This window comes from Macaca mulatta, chromosome 4 (genome assembly GCF_049350105.2).
Source record: "Macaca mulatta isolate MMU2019108-1 chromosome 4, T2T-MMU8v2.0, whole genome shotgun sequence".
Taxonomy (NCBI): domain Eukaryota; kingdom Metazoa; phylum Chordata; class Mammalia; order Primates; family Cercopithecidae; genus Macaca; species Macaca mulatta.
The window spans coordinates 37,398,138-37,415,411 of record NC_133409.1 but is presented as its reverse complement, the minus strand read 5'-3'; the positions used below and the strand labels follow the sequence as shown (position 1 = coordinate 37,415,411).

At 35.4% G+C, this 17,274-nt stretch overlaps 1 protein-coding gene across 1 annotated transcript in view; it reads left to right on the top strand.

Moving 5' to 3' along the window:
* Positions 1 to 17,274, top strand: part of MOXD1 (monooxygenase DBH like 1) — a 103,346-nt gene that overhangs the window by 14,717 nt on the left and 71,355 nt on the right. The window contains 3 exon segments of the mRNA NM_001265792.1: positions 11,027 to 11,173; positions 12,807 to 12,974; positions 13,113 to 13,196. Of these exon segments, the coding sequence (NP_001252721.1) occupies positions 11,027 to 11,173; positions 12,807 to 12,974; positions 13,113 to 13,196 (399 nt within the window).

The window sequence follows — 17,274 nt, the reverse complement described above, 5'->3', positions numbered from 1 at the left end:
TGCCTTGTAAGATTGTGAGATCATGAGCATTGTCACTGGAAGTATTGAATACTATGTGATCATTTCTTAAAACATTTTTGAGACAAATTCTCCTTTGGTGGGAGCTGGAATTAAGTTTCCTTCAGCCTATCTTCCAACTTATGTGTGATGCTGAAATTACTTTGCTTTTACACTTTCAGGTTATTCAAGAAATGAATGGAGGGGAAGCCATTAACAACTATAAAACTATCTATATTGTTTTTTCACCTGCCTCAAGAAGTTCGCCTGGTCTCTGGATAGACATACATTGAATCATTACAAAGGTTATGAGAGTATTTCATCTCTTTTCCTGTTTTTAATTTCAGTATATTGTTGGGTTCACTGGCTCATGCCTGTAATCCCAGCACTTTGGGAGGCCAAGGCAGGCAGATCACTTGAGGTCAGGAGTTCGAGAGTTTGAGACCAGCCTGGCCAACATGGTGAAACCCTGCCTCTACTAATAATACAAAAATTAGCCAGGCATAGTGGCGGGCACAGGTAATCCCAGTTACTTGGGAGACTGAGGTACGATAATTGCTTGAACCCAGGAGGCGGAGATTGCAGGGAGCCATGATCGTGCCACTGAACTTCAGCCTGTGCGATAGAGTGAAACTGTGTCTCAAATAATAACTAATAATAATAATAATAATAATAATAATTTCAGTATATTTTGAGTTCTCTATAGTTGTTATATATAAGTTTTGAAATCTGAAAAAATAATTAAAAGAGGGAAAAGAATGTTTTCTGACTGGTATATACTCAAAAGAAGGTGGAGGGCTTCAAAAGCAAAGCTGAATGTGAAGTTTCCGAGGTCCTGAGCCCCTCCCCAGTGATGCATTGCTTTGACCTAAGAACGGTCTACATGTTCTCTGCTTCCTGGCCTTCCCTCTAGGTAGGCATCTGAAACTTGACCTGACTTAACTCCAACCTGTTTCCTTCCCAGGCTTCCCCATCTCACAAATGGCACTTCTTGTTAGCTTTAGCTCCAGTCAAAAATTAGGAGCCATCCTTCTTTCTGCTCCTTCCTTCACCCAATATATAAAACCGATCTTCAAGTTCTATTGACTCTTCCTTGAAACTAAATCTAACACCTGCCTACCTCTCTCCAGTGATACTACCACTCAAGCTTGAACCTGCAGGACCACTGCCAGGCTCCTAAGTGTCTTCCAACCACCACTCCTATTCCTTCTTCTCCTCATTCTTCACATGGAAGCCACAGAAATATAGAGATACAGATATAGATATACATTATGCCACTTGCTGCTTTTAGTTCCCTACCATGGCATATAAGTTATCACAATGTCTGGGTCCTCATCTGATCTCTGCTAACCTCAGGGACCCCTTTGGGCACTGTAATTCAGTCCCACTAGCTTTTATTTGCTTCATCACACTGGATAACCCAACCTCCTGTCCAGGCCCTTTTCAATAGCTACTGTCTCTTCCTGGAAACTACTTTCTCCACACATTGCATGGACGGTTCCTAATTGTGGTCTCAGCCTAAGTATCATCGCCTCAGTGGTGACTTTTCTGATCACTCACCCTGAAATAGCCTTCTGATTCGCCTGTTATCTCTGTTTTATTTTTCTGTAAGTATTTCTCTAAACATTGTTGGATATTTTATTATTTAAATTTCTTCAGAAATTGTCTGCCCCCCCACCCACAACTAAACTATAAGTTCCATTGTCTACTGTCCTGTATAGTCATGTATCCTCAAGCCTACACAAGGTCTGAAGAATAGTCACTCAATAAAGTATATGCTGGGGAAAGAAAGGAGAGGGGAGAAGGAGGAAGAAAGGAAGAATGAAAGGGAGGGAGGGAGGGTTGAAGGAAGAAAGGACAGAGGAAAGGAAGGGAGGGAGGGAGGAAGGAAGGAAGGAGGAAGGAAGGAAGGGAGAGAAGAAAAGAACTAGTTTTAACTTAAAAATTTGTTCCTTGCAAAAAATAGACATAACCAGTTAAGATAATTCTTTTTTTTTTTTTTTTTGAAACAGAATCTCGCTCTGTCGCCTAGGTTGGACTGCAGTGGCATGATCTCAGCTTACTGCAACCTCCACCTCCTGGGTTCAAGTGATTCTCCTGCCTCACCCCACTGAGGAGCTGGGATTACAGGCGCACACCACCACGACCAGCTAATTTTTGTATTTTTAGTAGAGATGGGGTTTCACTATGTTGGCCAGGCTGGCCTCAAACTCCTGACCTCAGGTGATCCGCCCACCTTGGCCTCCCAAAGTGCTGGGATTACAAGTGTGAGCCACTGTGCCCAGCCATCATCCAAATGTTTTAAAAATTAAGGTGATAGGATGAAGGATAGGATGAAGGCAAAATAGCATCTTACTCGCATGGTGTAGTCTGAAATTGTTTTTTCCGCTGAAATATATTATTCCAAATGAAGAGTCAAAAATTTGATTTTATTCTGTATCTTTCATGATTCTATAATTATAGCAAGGTATTACATTATCCTACGTGACAACTGAAATGAGACAGTTGGCATGGGAGAAAATTCAGGATGTTTGTTGTTAGGTGAACAACAACTTAAAGAACAAACAGGTTGCTCAGGTGGGCCTCTTTCTCATTGGAACACTAGCTACAGCGCTCATATTTTGGCATTTTGGTAGGTATTTAACAGATCCCTTATTAGACACAGGCAGTTTCAGCTTTATCTGAAGTGGTTTCTAAAAGGTAAGCACCTTCTATTTTGACATTCCACTTAAATTTCTAAGATTAGTGAAGAAATAACTTATTAAGATCAGCTTATATTGAACTCTGAAGATTGTGTTTATATAATTTGTTTATACAGCTCGATGATATTTTAGGATCAAAGATTCCCTTTAATACAAAATATTTATTATTATACTATCAATATTACTAAACCACCATAATACTTATTATAGAAATTAATATTATAAACAAATGTTTGAAGTAACGAGGCTTTTGAGATTTAGAAAAAGAAAAACTACAAGCACCTGTTGAAGAAAATGATGATAGATGGTAACATTTTTCTCAAGAATCTCCCTGCAGCTGTGCTTACATTCAGTTTTCCAAGCTCAGCCAAGGTCTATTCATTTCTTTCATTACACCCGTAAGAGTTTTTACTTCCTCCTGTGTAACACAGCACCAGTCACAGATTTTATTTGAGAGAAAAATAGACTAACAATGAGTGAGAATCAATTTAACATCTGTGTCATCATACTTTTAAACAAGAGGTCATAGCAAGGTTTTTTGGTATATGTTATCTCAGTTTGAAAGTGACAGCAAGTACTCATGCTATCATGCTAAATAATAGATGTCAACTTACCACCAGCTTCTGATGGCAATTTATGTTACTGTTGCTACACAGCATTTCAAAACCTCAAGTATATATTTCATACGTTTTTCAAAGCACGAAGTGTTCAAAAGAAAAAATATCTTGTGACAACGTGTTTCAGGAGTAATAGTCTATGGAACAACTGAAAATTAGCTTTATTATTGGAATTTAATTATTGACTCATATTTTCAGGTGTAACAAGTAATTTTTATCTAAAAATGTATAAACAAGCTAAATACATAATCAACATAATCACAAAACCAAAAATCATACCTCAGTGATGATTCATATTGAAACTGATCTAAATCAAAGTATTTGAATTAGAATATGATTGAGAGCCACATAAAGCCATTTGTATAGAATAACATTACCTCAAGTATATTTCACTTTGCAGATAATTAATATTGTATAAATGTGAGAATGACTTGTGTGTATCAGCTTTTATATTTACATTTTTAAAAAATCTACATGTTTTTTTCTTAAATTCTTACAAAATTTATGCAGAATCATGATTCTCTGAATCCTCTCCATCCTTCTTACCCACATAAAGCCTAATTTTAATGATTCTTAATTGGAGTGACTTTTGTCAATATTGTATATTTATGATACATATATGATATGTTAAATAGATATATTATACAATTACATTTTTATAATGACTGTGATATCAGGCCACAATAATAAGAGTGCACAGTGATCAACATTTCTATTTTTATTTCTAAAATCCTGGAATATAAAGCACCGTAGGAAGATAGCTGAGGAATGGCCTTTACCATGAGTGCATAATAGGGCTGCATTTGATTCTATTCGCTAAATAAAATGAGGAGTGGGTGAGAATGTCATTTAGTTCTAATTCTAAAGGTGAAATCAGATGTAGTGAAAATGATCTAGGAAGTTTTCTTAAATATCTCCTAAGTACTATCCAGTATGGTTTTGTGAATATCAACTTTTAAGTGACTTTACCCGTGTTCGAACTCTTAATTGGTCAGTGTTTTACTGTATCTGTTTCATCCTCTAGTATTTTTCCTAGAGGATGATAGTAACACAATAACATATCCATTGATTATCCACTTGAATAACATTTATCCTTTTGTCAGACTGTCAGGAAACTTAAACTCATTTAACACTTGTTGTCAGCTTTAACCAATCTAAATCTGGTTCAAGACTGATGGTTTTATTGCTGACTATTCTTTCAGTGGCTTGCTTTCTTTTTCTCCTTCTATTTCCCTCTTTTCTTTTCTGCTTTTCATCCTCCGGGCAAGAATAGTTGAATGCTATGAAGTTTAGGATTCCAGTTTTGTTTTTTTTGTTGTTGTTTTTTGGTGGTTTTTTTTTTTTTTTTTTTTTTTTGCCTTTTTCTCTTCTTTTACTTCATTTAATTGTGCTTTTAAGTTTGGCCAATATACCACTTCTTTTGTATAATATTGACAGCATTAAAGCTGTGTTTGATTACAGTCCATGTATTTTCTTAATACGGACAGAAGAAATAAGGTACTACTGGGGAATACTTTGGTCCCATTAAGTTAAACTATTTCTGTACCACAAAGCCGTGAATATCAGATGATAGATTCTTGTGTTTTATCTTTTACTTTCGAAATTATCTCCTTATTTAGATTTAACAGAAAGAAAAGCAGGACGCTCCTTTTCAAAGTATGTGCATGTATTTCTTGAGCATCTTCAACATGCCAGTCACTGCGTTGGGTATTGAGGATGTAAATTAACATCAGAATTCCTTCTGAAACATGACTTCTCCCTCTTAGATCTATTCTTTTTTCTTATTTACTTAAAATAGGTAGGGTATTATCTCCTTGTGTAAAAGGATTTAAAATAGTTGTTGCATGTATAAACTCTTTTTTCTGAATACTAATGTCAGCCTCCTAAGATTCATGTGCATGTAGCAGCTAAAAGGTCACAATAACATTCCCAGATTTCAGTGCCAGATGTGTCTGTATGGCAGATCATACAGACCTAAACTCATTCTAGCATCTGGTTAAACACATTCCATATCCGGTCTTAACCATGTGTAAATATAATTAAGAGCAAATGGGAAAATAATTTTCTTTCCCCGCTTTTTTTTGTTCCATTGACAGTGTAAATAAGTATTCTAAAGGCACAACTTTATAACTGAAATACTCAGATTAACTTTTTAATTCTAGGCAATTATCACATGGTTGAGAAGATAAGGCAATGCCTAGAATAGATTGCATGCTACATGGGAATGTAAATAGAGGAATAGGGATTCAGAGAGGGAATCATCACTTCTGGTTGGAATGATCAAGGAAAACTTCATAGGGGAAATAGAAGCATGAGCCTTAGCAGAAAAAAGAGATTCAGTAGGTGGAGTTAGTGAAGAGTATATCTTAGTTGAAGGAAGACAGTGGGGTGGGGGGGGATAGGGAAGAAGAATGTGAACAAAAGCAAAGAGCTGGGAAAAGGCAGAGTGATTGAAGGGAGCAATTAGTACAGGTGCTGTGGTGAGATTGATAATAGGTAACCTGGAAAGCCAGGTTAGGCTCAATGTGAGGAAACCTGGACTCTAAATTACAGACTTTGTACTATATACAGTTGAATACAATGCAGTGACATGCTGAGAGTGATTTTTCAAGGAAGACTATGACAGAGTATGTAAATGTAGACTGTGGGAGATAGGAGAAGTCAAAATGAAATAGAAATAAAAGGTAGGTTCATTTTCAAAGGAAGACTTGATAGAAGCAGGGGCTACGTGCGGAGATGTGAGTCACAGGAAAGAAGTGATAGAAAACTACAGGTTGGGCATGGTGGCTTACACCTGTGATCCCAGAATTTTGGGAAACTGAGGCAGGCAGATCACTTGAGCTCAAGAGTTTGAGACCAGCCTCGGCAACATGGTGAAAACTGGTCTCTACAAGAAATAAAATTGAAACCAGGAGGATGAGGCTGCAGTGAGCTGTGTTTCCACCACTGTACTCCAGCCTGGATGACAGAGTGAGACCCTGTCTCAAAAAAGAAAAAAAAAAAAATAAAGACTACAGTTTTGAATTTAGATAGCTAGGAGAATGGCAGTATAATTAAAGAAATTTAGGAACACAAGTAAAATATGAATACAATTTTGGATCTATTGCATTTGAAATGACAATAAGACTTCCAAGTGAAAAAGACTTTTGAATATGTGATACTGAATAAAGGTAATGATTTGTAACTGTTGGAGCAGATGAGATTCCCAAATGGTGAAATATGAAGACAGAAATATAATTTTAAGGACAGAACTTTGAGGTCCTTAGTTAGGGGATGGGAGGTGAAAATAGAGCCAGGGAATAACAGAAATAAACTGTTCAAGGTGGACAATCACTGTAGGGCTTTCCATGTGGAGAATGTGCCTTGCTTTGTTTCTCGGACTTGTTCCTAAACTTAAGGGGAAGAATTCAGTCTTTTATCATCAAGTATGTTAGCTGTAGGTTTTTTATAGGTGCCCTTTAAAAGGCTGAAGAAGTGCCCTTCTATTGCTAGTTTACTGAGACATTCTGCAGTGAATGAATGTTATCAACTGGTTTTTTTCTGCATTTATTGGGTTCATCATATGGTTTTTCTTTTTTAGACTTTTGATGTGCTAAGTCGTATTGATTGATTTTCTAATGTTAAGACAATTCTGCACAATCGTGCTGTATTATTCTTTTTTTATGTTGCTGGCTTCTATTTGCTAAGAAGTATTTTTATTTCTATATTTAAGGAAATACACATCTAGGTCCATGAGTAATATGGTGTGTAATTTTTTTGGTAGTGTCTTTAATTTTGGTGACAAAATAATGCTGGTATAAAAAAAAGAATTAGGAACCCGGCAGGTGGAGGTTGCGGTAAACTGAGATCGTGCCAAGCTGAGATCATGTCATTGCACTCCAGCACTCCGGACTGGGCAACAAGAATGAAACTCTGTCTCAAAAAAAAAAAAAAAAAAAAAAAGAAAGAAAGAAAGTTAGGAAGTGTTCTGTCCTCTTTCATTTTCTAGAAGAATTTGTGAACAGTTGGTATTACCTCTTCCTTAAATATTTGGTAAAATTCCCAGTGAAAGCATCTTGGCCTAGAATTTTCTTAGGAAGGTCTTTACCCATGAGTAGATTATAGGGCTATTCAGAGTACCTCTGTTATTCTGAATGACTTTGGCTGGTTTTTGTCTTGTCAGGACTTTGTTTCTCATCTAAAGTATCCAATTATTTGGCTTCAAGATAAGCATAATATTATTAACCTTTTAGTGTCTGTAGAATCTATTGTGATGTTTCATTGACATCTATTTTCTATTTATTCCATCGTCTCTTTATTTTTTTTCTCTTTTTCTGCTTTCTTTTAAAATCATTATTGTTATTTTTATTCCATGAAGTAGATATTTTTTAGGATAAAAAGCATGAAAATGGGAGCTCTCATATCTCATAACTGAAATTCTCTCAATAAACTGAGATGTGTAATCACAAGCTGAGGGTGGGGACATGTCAGAATCTTGCATAGAGAAGGTTTAGAATATTTGTTTTGGGAAGTGTCTTCAGAAAATAGCAAGAGATTAACATGGATTGCCAGCCATTAGAAGGGCCCAGCTGAAGTAAACATGTTAAATAATAATATTATTTGGATAACTAAGGTGTATTGTAATCAGATCTGAAGATCTGCCTCCAAAATAGGACCTCAAAGTTAGAAAATGTGAAATTTTTTTTTTTTTTTTTTTTTTTTTTTGAGATGAAATTTTGCTTTTGTCACCCAGGCTGGAGTGCAATGACGCAGACTTGGCTCACTGCAACCTCTGCCTCCCACGTTCAAGCAATTCTCCTGCCTCAGCTCAGTCTCCTGTGTAGTTGTGATTACAGGCACCTGCCACCACGTCCAGCTAGTTTTTGTATTTTTAGCAAAGACAGGGTTTCACCATGTTGGCCTGGCTGGTCTCAAACTCCTAACCTCAGGTGATCCAACCCCCTCGGCCTCCCAAATTGCTGGGATTACAGACATGAGCCACTGCGTCCAGCCTGTGAGAAAAATTATAGTGGAATTACCATAGTGGTTAGGTTAGTTCATATTTAAATTTTATTTAAAATAAGATCCAACCATATTTTCCTTCAGGAATGTTGAAGATATGAGCTTCTTTCAGACAACTGCATTTTTCCAGGAGTTCAGAACTTTGAAATAATTGACAGCTGTCTTTTCTAAATATTAAGCACTCACTTGATTACACAGGGCAGATGGCGCAAGGGGTCATCAATATAAGTTGAGCAAAGTTTCTCTCATTTTCTAATAACTGAGTTATCTGAAAAGCCAGAAAAAGGTGGAATAGCTGGAAGGAGTTGCTATTGTTGAGTGGAAATAGAATGAGTGGAAAATTGGCAAACCAACTGGATATTTTGTGGAAATAATGGTTTTGGAAACATATTTGCAAGAGTCGGATAATTATTCTACTCTTTGAACTGATTACAGTTTGTATTGTATTGCAAAAACTGATTGCTTGGATCATGTAATGAAGTATGAGTTCAGTGAAAAGGCACAGTTAACTAATCGAAATTTCTCGTTGTCTACAGACATTGTTATTTCATTTACATATTGAAAATCTATGTGATGAAAAATGGGAAAATCACAGATTCACAGGAGTATTTCATTTAAATTGCTTTCACAATTGCAACCCAGTTCTCAAAATAAGAATTTTGACAAACCTCAACTTTGGCAGAAGAAAAGTAACATTTTATGTGAAAAACTGACATAGCTAATTTCTGGAGACAGAAAAAATAAACAAAAATAAATGTACCCATCCTATGCCAGCACTGTAGATGAGTGAAAAAGGATCCAGACTCTGGGGCCAGAGTGCCAGGGTTTGAATCCTGCCTTTCCATTTATCAGCTGTAAATCCTGGGCAAGTCACTTAGCCTCTTTGTTCTTTGATATCTTCATCTGTAAAATAGAAAAATAGTTTTATCTAATAGATTTGATTTGAAGATTAGTTTAGTTAATACATGTAACAGGTGTAAACAGGGCCTGGTGCATATAAGAAGCTGTAGTTATTGTTAACATTGTGAAGAAAGGTGAGTTAGACTCTGCATTGCCAATAATTTGGGATTTTAAGATACTAAAGAAAATCTAGATGTGGTACCCTGGATGGGAAATACATGCACACTTGATAATTACCATACAAAGGTGCTAGGAATAAAAATGCCAAATGCCATCTATTTGACTATGACTTTTATATACAATGTGAGGTTTTGTCTTGTATATTGCATTTTCTCAGTCAAACATAGCAATCAGTTCTTCAAATACAATTTTACTGTTAGTAAAAGTAATTATAATTATGTTTCAGCATGTATATTCTAAATCAACTGTACAACTTCTCAAAAATAAAATATCATTAGGTACTGAAAAACAGAAAGGCTGTCATTAAGGCAAATTTTGTGTCTTTTATAAGTGACAAAAATTAATACTGTGATTTTGATGACTCAACAGAGTAGGCGAATGGTAAAAGGCATAAGAAGATATTTTGGGGATAAAACCAAACTATGGTGCAAAGGAGAAAATATGTATCGAATGGGCGCTAACCATGTAGGCAGTTATGCCCCTGCCCATGCTATCTCATTTGTTTATTTTTCAAAATCTATAAAATAGGTATATATTATCCCCATTTTAGTAATGTTAAAACTAAAGCTTTCAGAGTTTTACTTCAACAATTCTTCAAGGCTGTTTAAGAGTACAGCTGGGAGTCACATCCTAGTCATTTTCTTCCAAATCTCATGTTCTCTCCGCTGCACTGGTCTGCCTCCCAGAAGTGATAGGTACACTGGCCGGGCGCGGTGGCTCACACCGGTAATTCCAGCACTTTGGGAGGCTGAGATGGGCGGATCACGAGGTCAGGAGATTGAGACCATTCTGGCTAACACGGTGAAACCCTGTCTCTATTAAAAATATTTAAAAATTAGCCAGGCGTGGTGGCGGGCACCTGTGGCCCCAGCTACTCGGGAGAATGACGTGAACCCGGGAGGTGGAGGTTGTAGTGAGCACAGGTCGCGCCACTGCACTCCAGCCTGGGTGACAGAGCCAGACTCCGTCTCAAAAAGAAGTGATAGGTACACCGTTGAAGAAGTTTAGTACGCAAATTATGGCTACTCCCCCAAAACAAAGCTTCCCTAGTTTTTCGATATCGTGTAATTCAACTAGTTTTGTTTCTTTGCATATTTCCCATTGCATTTTATTAAGAATATGCCATTAACAGTCATATTGAAACAACCTATAATCCGCACTTGCCCACATCTCTTTGCTCTTGTGAACGGTGAAGTGGGGCTCCACCAGGAGTTGTAATGGAAAGAGTGATGACCTTAGGGCCGATTCTGGCTTTGCTGCTAACTAGCTGTTAAACTTTTTTTGTATACATGCTAACTTTGTGGTAAGACATTTCATAGTGCTATAGTCCCTCTTTTAATTTTTACAAGGAAGGAAAGGCACACGATAGTATCAAATGTTCATTCATTCCATCTCTTGATGCTCTATGATACTATCAATCTACACTATGCTTTCCTGAAAGGTCAGAAGTTCAAAGATGGACTAGTTTCCCAAGGACCTGATTCCCCAATTGGAGTACTCCAGCCCCTTGGAAATTCCCGGGATTTATAAAATAACTCTAGATAACAAGACTTTGTTTATAAAGGTCCTATAAATTCTTTTCTGTCTGTATTTAGGTATCCTGATTTTTCTTTTCCATATTTTCCACAGGATTATTTTACAAATGCAAATAGAGAGTTGAAAAAAGATACTCAGCAAGATTACCGTCTAGAATATGCCATGGAAAATAGCACACACACAATAATTGAATTTACCAGAGAGCTGCATACATGTGACATAAATGACAAGAGTATAACGGTAAGGCATCTATGAGTGAATGCATGCATGAAAAAATTGTATATTTACACTTGTGAAGCACTTTAAAGAATAAGAGAAATAAGTCATATAGTCTTTTTTGTAATATTTTTGAAATCTTTTTTGTTTTTTTTTTTTTAGTTTTTTTCTTTTTTACTTTTTTTTAGAAGCCAAAAATGTATGACTATAAATTTCAATAAAATCCATTTTTTTGTGTGAGTTTAACATTCTGAAGATCCCTTTAAAATTTGTATGATTTATCCATAAATACATTTTGGTTTCTTCTCCATAAAGTTTGAAAATACACAACAGATAAATGTTTGAAGAAATGCATTACACAAGAAAGAATTATGAATCTGAATATTAGGATATAATTCATCTGATTTGTAATGGACTCATCTTTGTAAATTTCTAAAATCAAGATGAATAGGTGGCTGATTATAATTGCCCACTGGCACATTAAATGAGATTTCTTATTTTCAGACTTCATGCAAAAATTAATATCTTTATGTGCATTCAAATTAAATATTTAGAAGATATGTAATACTTCAGAAATGTCCATGAATTGCTTGGATTAATTTTATTTTGTATAGACCAATACAATTACCTTTTTTTTGTAGATTAAAGATTCAAAAATGGGAATGTAAAAAGTATGAAGCAGTTCTGATTAACATTCAGCGTAAAGAGTAAACGAGGCAGAAAAAATGCATGCAAAGAGAGGGATTACTTTTTATGCAATATACAGTGCAATTATACTTTAATTGGAATAATAATTATAGTCATTTGACTTATTAAGAAAGAATATAGCAAAGAGAACGTTTAAAATAAATAGCTTTTGCTTTATTATTTATTTTCAAAGTTCTTATTACAAAGATCTGGCAAAAACACCTTTATCTGTGGGAAGATTGAACAATTTCTTTACACCCCTCAAACCCTCCCCACCCCATAGCCCTTTGGGCAGTCTCTCTTGGTTGCTTAATGGAAACCAATTTCATCTGACAGTACTTTCCTTAGTTGTGGTAAACCAGTCCCTAGGAAATTCCCCGGATTCATAAAATGACTATAGATTAACGGTAGTGTAATTAAAAAATCCAGAATTAGAAATCCTTCTATATTTATACTTTCTGTAAATTTATATGTATGACTAGGCTAGTGCTTAGGAAAACATCTACTGTAAAAGGAAAAGTCTAAGGTAATTTTAATTTTTGTTGTATTAATTTATCTTTCCCTAAAATATTCCATGGCATTTAATTTTCCAAAGTCTCTGCTGCTGAACAAGAATATTTGTTTAGAAGCTACCAGTTGCAAGTTTAAAGTTTTGGCATGACAATGATTTATTGTTGTCATATACTTAAAAGTGTAATTACTGAGTCAATTGTCCTTCAGTATGTTTTGGAACACATAATCTTGCATGCTGAGAGATGATTCCTTCCAAAAAGTGACTCATATATTTGGATCCTTAATGAATTAATCAAATTTGTGCAATTAATATTAGAGACCATGTTGAGAACTCCAAATGTCATTGTTGTCTTTTCTTCGCTTCTATATCTTGTTTACAATAGAGTTCTTTAAACTCAACTCAGTGGTAAAGAAAGTGCTCTCATGAGACCTAACCATGCCCATGTCTGATCCCCAGGATAGCACTGTGAGAGTGATCTGGGCCTACCACCATGAAGATGCAGGAGAAGCTGGTCCCAAGTACCATGACTCCAATAGGGGCACCAAGAGTTTGCGGTTATTGAATCCTGAGAAAACCAGTGTGCTGTCTGCAGCCTTACAGTACTTTGATCTGGTAAATCAGGACGTAAGTGTTTTCAGGTTTTATGATTATAGGGATGGGCTTATTCAAAGTGTATATGAACATTTTTGCTTACATTATTGTATTCAGGCGCATGTTAAGAGAAGGTGACTTTGTGTCTTCCTCCCCTTTTTATTAAGACAGGTCCCCATCCCAAACAAAGATACAACATATTGGTGCCAAATGTTTAAGATTCCTGTGTTCCAAGAAAAGCATCATGTAATAAAGGTATGTGACTCATTCATAGGCTAAAACTAATTTGCATGAATGGAAGAAGAAACTGATGTTGTTAATATAATGAAAACAGTACAAATTATAGAAACGTTTTTCAATTATTTGAAAGTTTTTTAGAGAAAAAAGAGCTGGCTTGGCTCACCTGCATACTGTTTCAAGAGTCTGAAAGCTTGGATTATAGCTAATATTTTGGTTATTTCCTAATTTTACATGTCAAAGGTACCAGTTTTGGTATGCACGTGAACACTGCTAATTATTATTTTAGGCAACATTTTTACAATTGGAATTACTGGAATTGCATTTAAAGTAGCATGTTTACATATTGATAAATTATACCCATAAAGCTTACGTTCCTCACCAATAATGTTTGAGAACATCTGCTTCATTGAAAACACTGGATACTGTCATCAAAGAACAGTTATAATATTTTTTTGAAAATAGAAGAAAGAAAATTAGTGAATTTCTACAGAAATAAAAAAATACAGAATTGGGTAGTAGATAAACCCAATTTGCCTGTGCCATACAATTATTTTCCACCCTTCTGGAACAGGCCTTCCAGAACTTTTGCATCTACTTAGTGAATGAACAAATATTTTTTAAAAGTTACAAGTCCTTGGCTTTGTGCTAGTAATTGTTGACAGTTCCACAGAGGCCAAAGGTATGACGCATGCTCTCAAAGAACTTACAGTGAATGGGGAGACATGGCCAAGACACAAGAAAGAATAAGATAGAATTAAATAGTGCATACGGAACACTGTAAACATTCAGAAGGCCAGACATTGCTCCCTTTCTGTCAGTCCCCAGACTATGTAATGAAGCGGTGTGGATAAGGAATGAATTGCCAGACTCTGGAATCTAGAGGGAAATACATGGGTTTGAAAATCGTAAGTCCACCCTTTAATTAAACTATGTGCTCTCAGGTAAGTCACTCTGGGGTAATGCTGTAGCCTTAGGTTTTCTCATCTGTAAAAGGTGGACAGTCATAACACTTTTCCTATCAACTTCAAGACATTTTAGCAGAGATAGAAACACTGAGCACATTTGATAAGTTTATTTGTGGCTTAAATTTGTTAATTTCTAATATATTTCCCTAGTTTCCTTTTGTTTACAAATATTTTTGTTTACAGTTCTGCCTTTAGTTTACAAAATGATTCATAACTACATACAGAGGCAAAGGGGCTGGCTTTAGGGAATGTTATTGAGTTAATAGGTAGTCCTAAATATTTATAGGATATTTTTGCAAACAGGAGACTTACCAACAGTGTGACTGCAGGTGAATCATTTACCTCTGTGCAGTAAGTTATTTTCTACCTTGTGTATGGAAAAGGGGAATGCAAATTCTAATTTTGTGTAATTAATACCATGCCTAAGTCCTTCCCTTGTACCAATGAGAAGTCTTTCTCAGGAAAGAGAATATTTCATTTGTATATACTGTATGTCATTTGCGGTAAATTTAATTGGAACCTGGCTTAAGAGACAAATGTAAAACTGTAGATTCAGAAATAAAAACAAGTATTTCAAACAATCGGTCCTTTATCCACTTTTTGGCAAACATTAATTGTAAATTTCTTAACCACTTACTGTTAATGCATTTTTATTCTTGACATTGTTAATGCTAATAATTGAGTTGAATGATATAAATTAATTATGTATGTTTCAGAGGTCAGTGTATGTTTCAACCCTCTATGTAGGATATTTGCTTGGTACCTCATCTTTCTTCACTAACTTTCCTGTATGAAGCATATCAAATAATACTGAGATAAACTTTCCTATAAGAAGCGTATCAAGTAATTCTCAGGTACACGAACTTATAATTAAGTACTTTTGGGAACACATAGCTGTCTTTAGTAGACATTTGTATCAACATGAAAGGCATTGGAGCATTTTTTGCAATGTTTGGAGGTCTTCTAGACAACAAAAATTCTTTACCTTGAACAAGAGGGGATTTGAGCGAAGGACAGTAGGTCACAAGGGAGTGCCCATACAAACTTTTGTTGTTACAGGGGACAGAGGTTTGGTGGCTAGAATTTAAAATCCTATTATTATGTGAGAATACTACTTATGGTATAGATTCCTTATCTTGCTAAACCTTAAAATATTTTAAAGTTTATTAAGTATTATGAAACATTTTCCTTGAAAATGAACTCAAATAGGATATTATTCAAAAAACAGAGCTCTACCGAAAAAATAAATTCAAAATATTTAGTAATATGTAAGTGGTTTTAAGGCAGCCTTTCAAAACCAGTTTTCATTTGCAACTTATTCAAGGTTTCAACAAAATTCTAATGATGTAGAACTCATAAATCTAGGAATTGCCTTAAGTTGTCTGATTTCCATGCTCTTTTTTCTAGTAGAGATAATTTCTAATAATTTAAGAAAAGTATATATTGTTTTCATAAAATTAAAGACTCCTATGTTTTGAAAAGCCATCAGTTAAGGGCTTCTCCTTATTCTTTATTTTAAGTTCCATAAATCACTGTATCAAAAAGCCTCAGTCCTTTTCTGCTGCAAACAAAAGGTACTTTCACAGAAATGAGAAGATTGATTTTATATCGTATTGTGTGGTGTGTCATTTGCAGTGAGTTGTAAGAATATCGATTACAGTTGAATTGTGAGAAATCAGTTTCATTTTCTTGTGTCTAATTCGCACAAAGAATTCGTTTGTATTTGCAGTTTAAATGTTGATAGTGCCTAGACCAACTTATCTGCGCTTCCAGGGGTTAAGTTGCCCATGATCAACTGTGATCTGAAAATATTAAATAGAAGATTCCAGAAATAAACAATTCATAAATTTTAAGTTGCATGCCATTTTGAGTAGCTTGATGAAATCTTGCACTGTCCTGCTTCATTCCAGCTGGGACGTGAAACATTCCTTTGTCCAGTATGTTCACACTGGAAACGCTGCCCATCCTTTAGTCACTTAGTAGCCATCTCAGTTATTAGACTTACTGTTGCAGTTATCAGATTGTCATGGTATCGGAGTTCTTGTGTTGAAGTCACCCTGATTTTCCTTAACAATGGACCCCAAAGCACAAGAGTAGTGATGCTAGCTAGCAATTCAGATATGCCCAAGAGAAGCCATCAAGTGCTTCTTTAAGTGAAAAGGAGAAAGCTCTCAACTTAATAAAGAAAAAAAATGATAAGGTTACTAAGACCTATGCTAAGAATGAATCGTCTCTCTGTGAAATTGTGAAGAAGGAAAAAGAGACTCATGCCAGTTTTGCTGTCTCACTTCAGACTGCAAAAGCTATGGCTACAGTGCATGATAAGTGTTTGTTGAAATGGAAAAGGCATTAAATTTATGGGTAGAAGACATGAACAGAAACGTGTTCCGATTGACGACAGCGTGCTGCGCTAGAAAGCATTGAGCCTATACAAAGACTTCAACAAGGGATCGCCTGAAATGAGTGACACCAAGTCATTTACTGCAAGTGAGGAATAGTTGCAGAGATTCAGGAATATAAATTCTGGTCAGTAGTAGCCTAATACTGTGTCACAATGCCTATGTTATTCCTCACACTTCATCTTATTATGTAGGTATTGTATCATCTCGCATCACAGAGAAGGTGTACTCACCTTCCGGGTGAGTACAGTATGAGAAGATATTTTGAGAGAGACACCACATTCACATAACTTTAATTACATCATATTGTTATAATTGTTCTGCTTTATTATTAGTTATTGTTGTCAAGCTCTTACAATAAAGTATTAGAAATCTCCTAATTTATACATTAAGCTTTAATGCAGGTATAGGAAGAAGCATAGTATGTATAGAGTTTGTAGTTTCTGCCATCCACTGGGGGTTCTGCAATGTTTTCCCCTCAGATGAAGGAAGACTACTGCATACATTTTATACTTATGGTAACTATAAGACTAAGCAAAGAAAATATATCAGTAGTTTGATAAGAATCACTAAATTTAAAAATATTTGTTACATTTAAAATTTAAATTTTAACCACGTAAAAATCATTTGCTTCTAAAATTATAAAATAAGGTAAATAATCTCTAAAAATACTAAAATATAAAAGAAACATAAATGATTTTATCTCTAGAAAAGATAGGATTATAATAA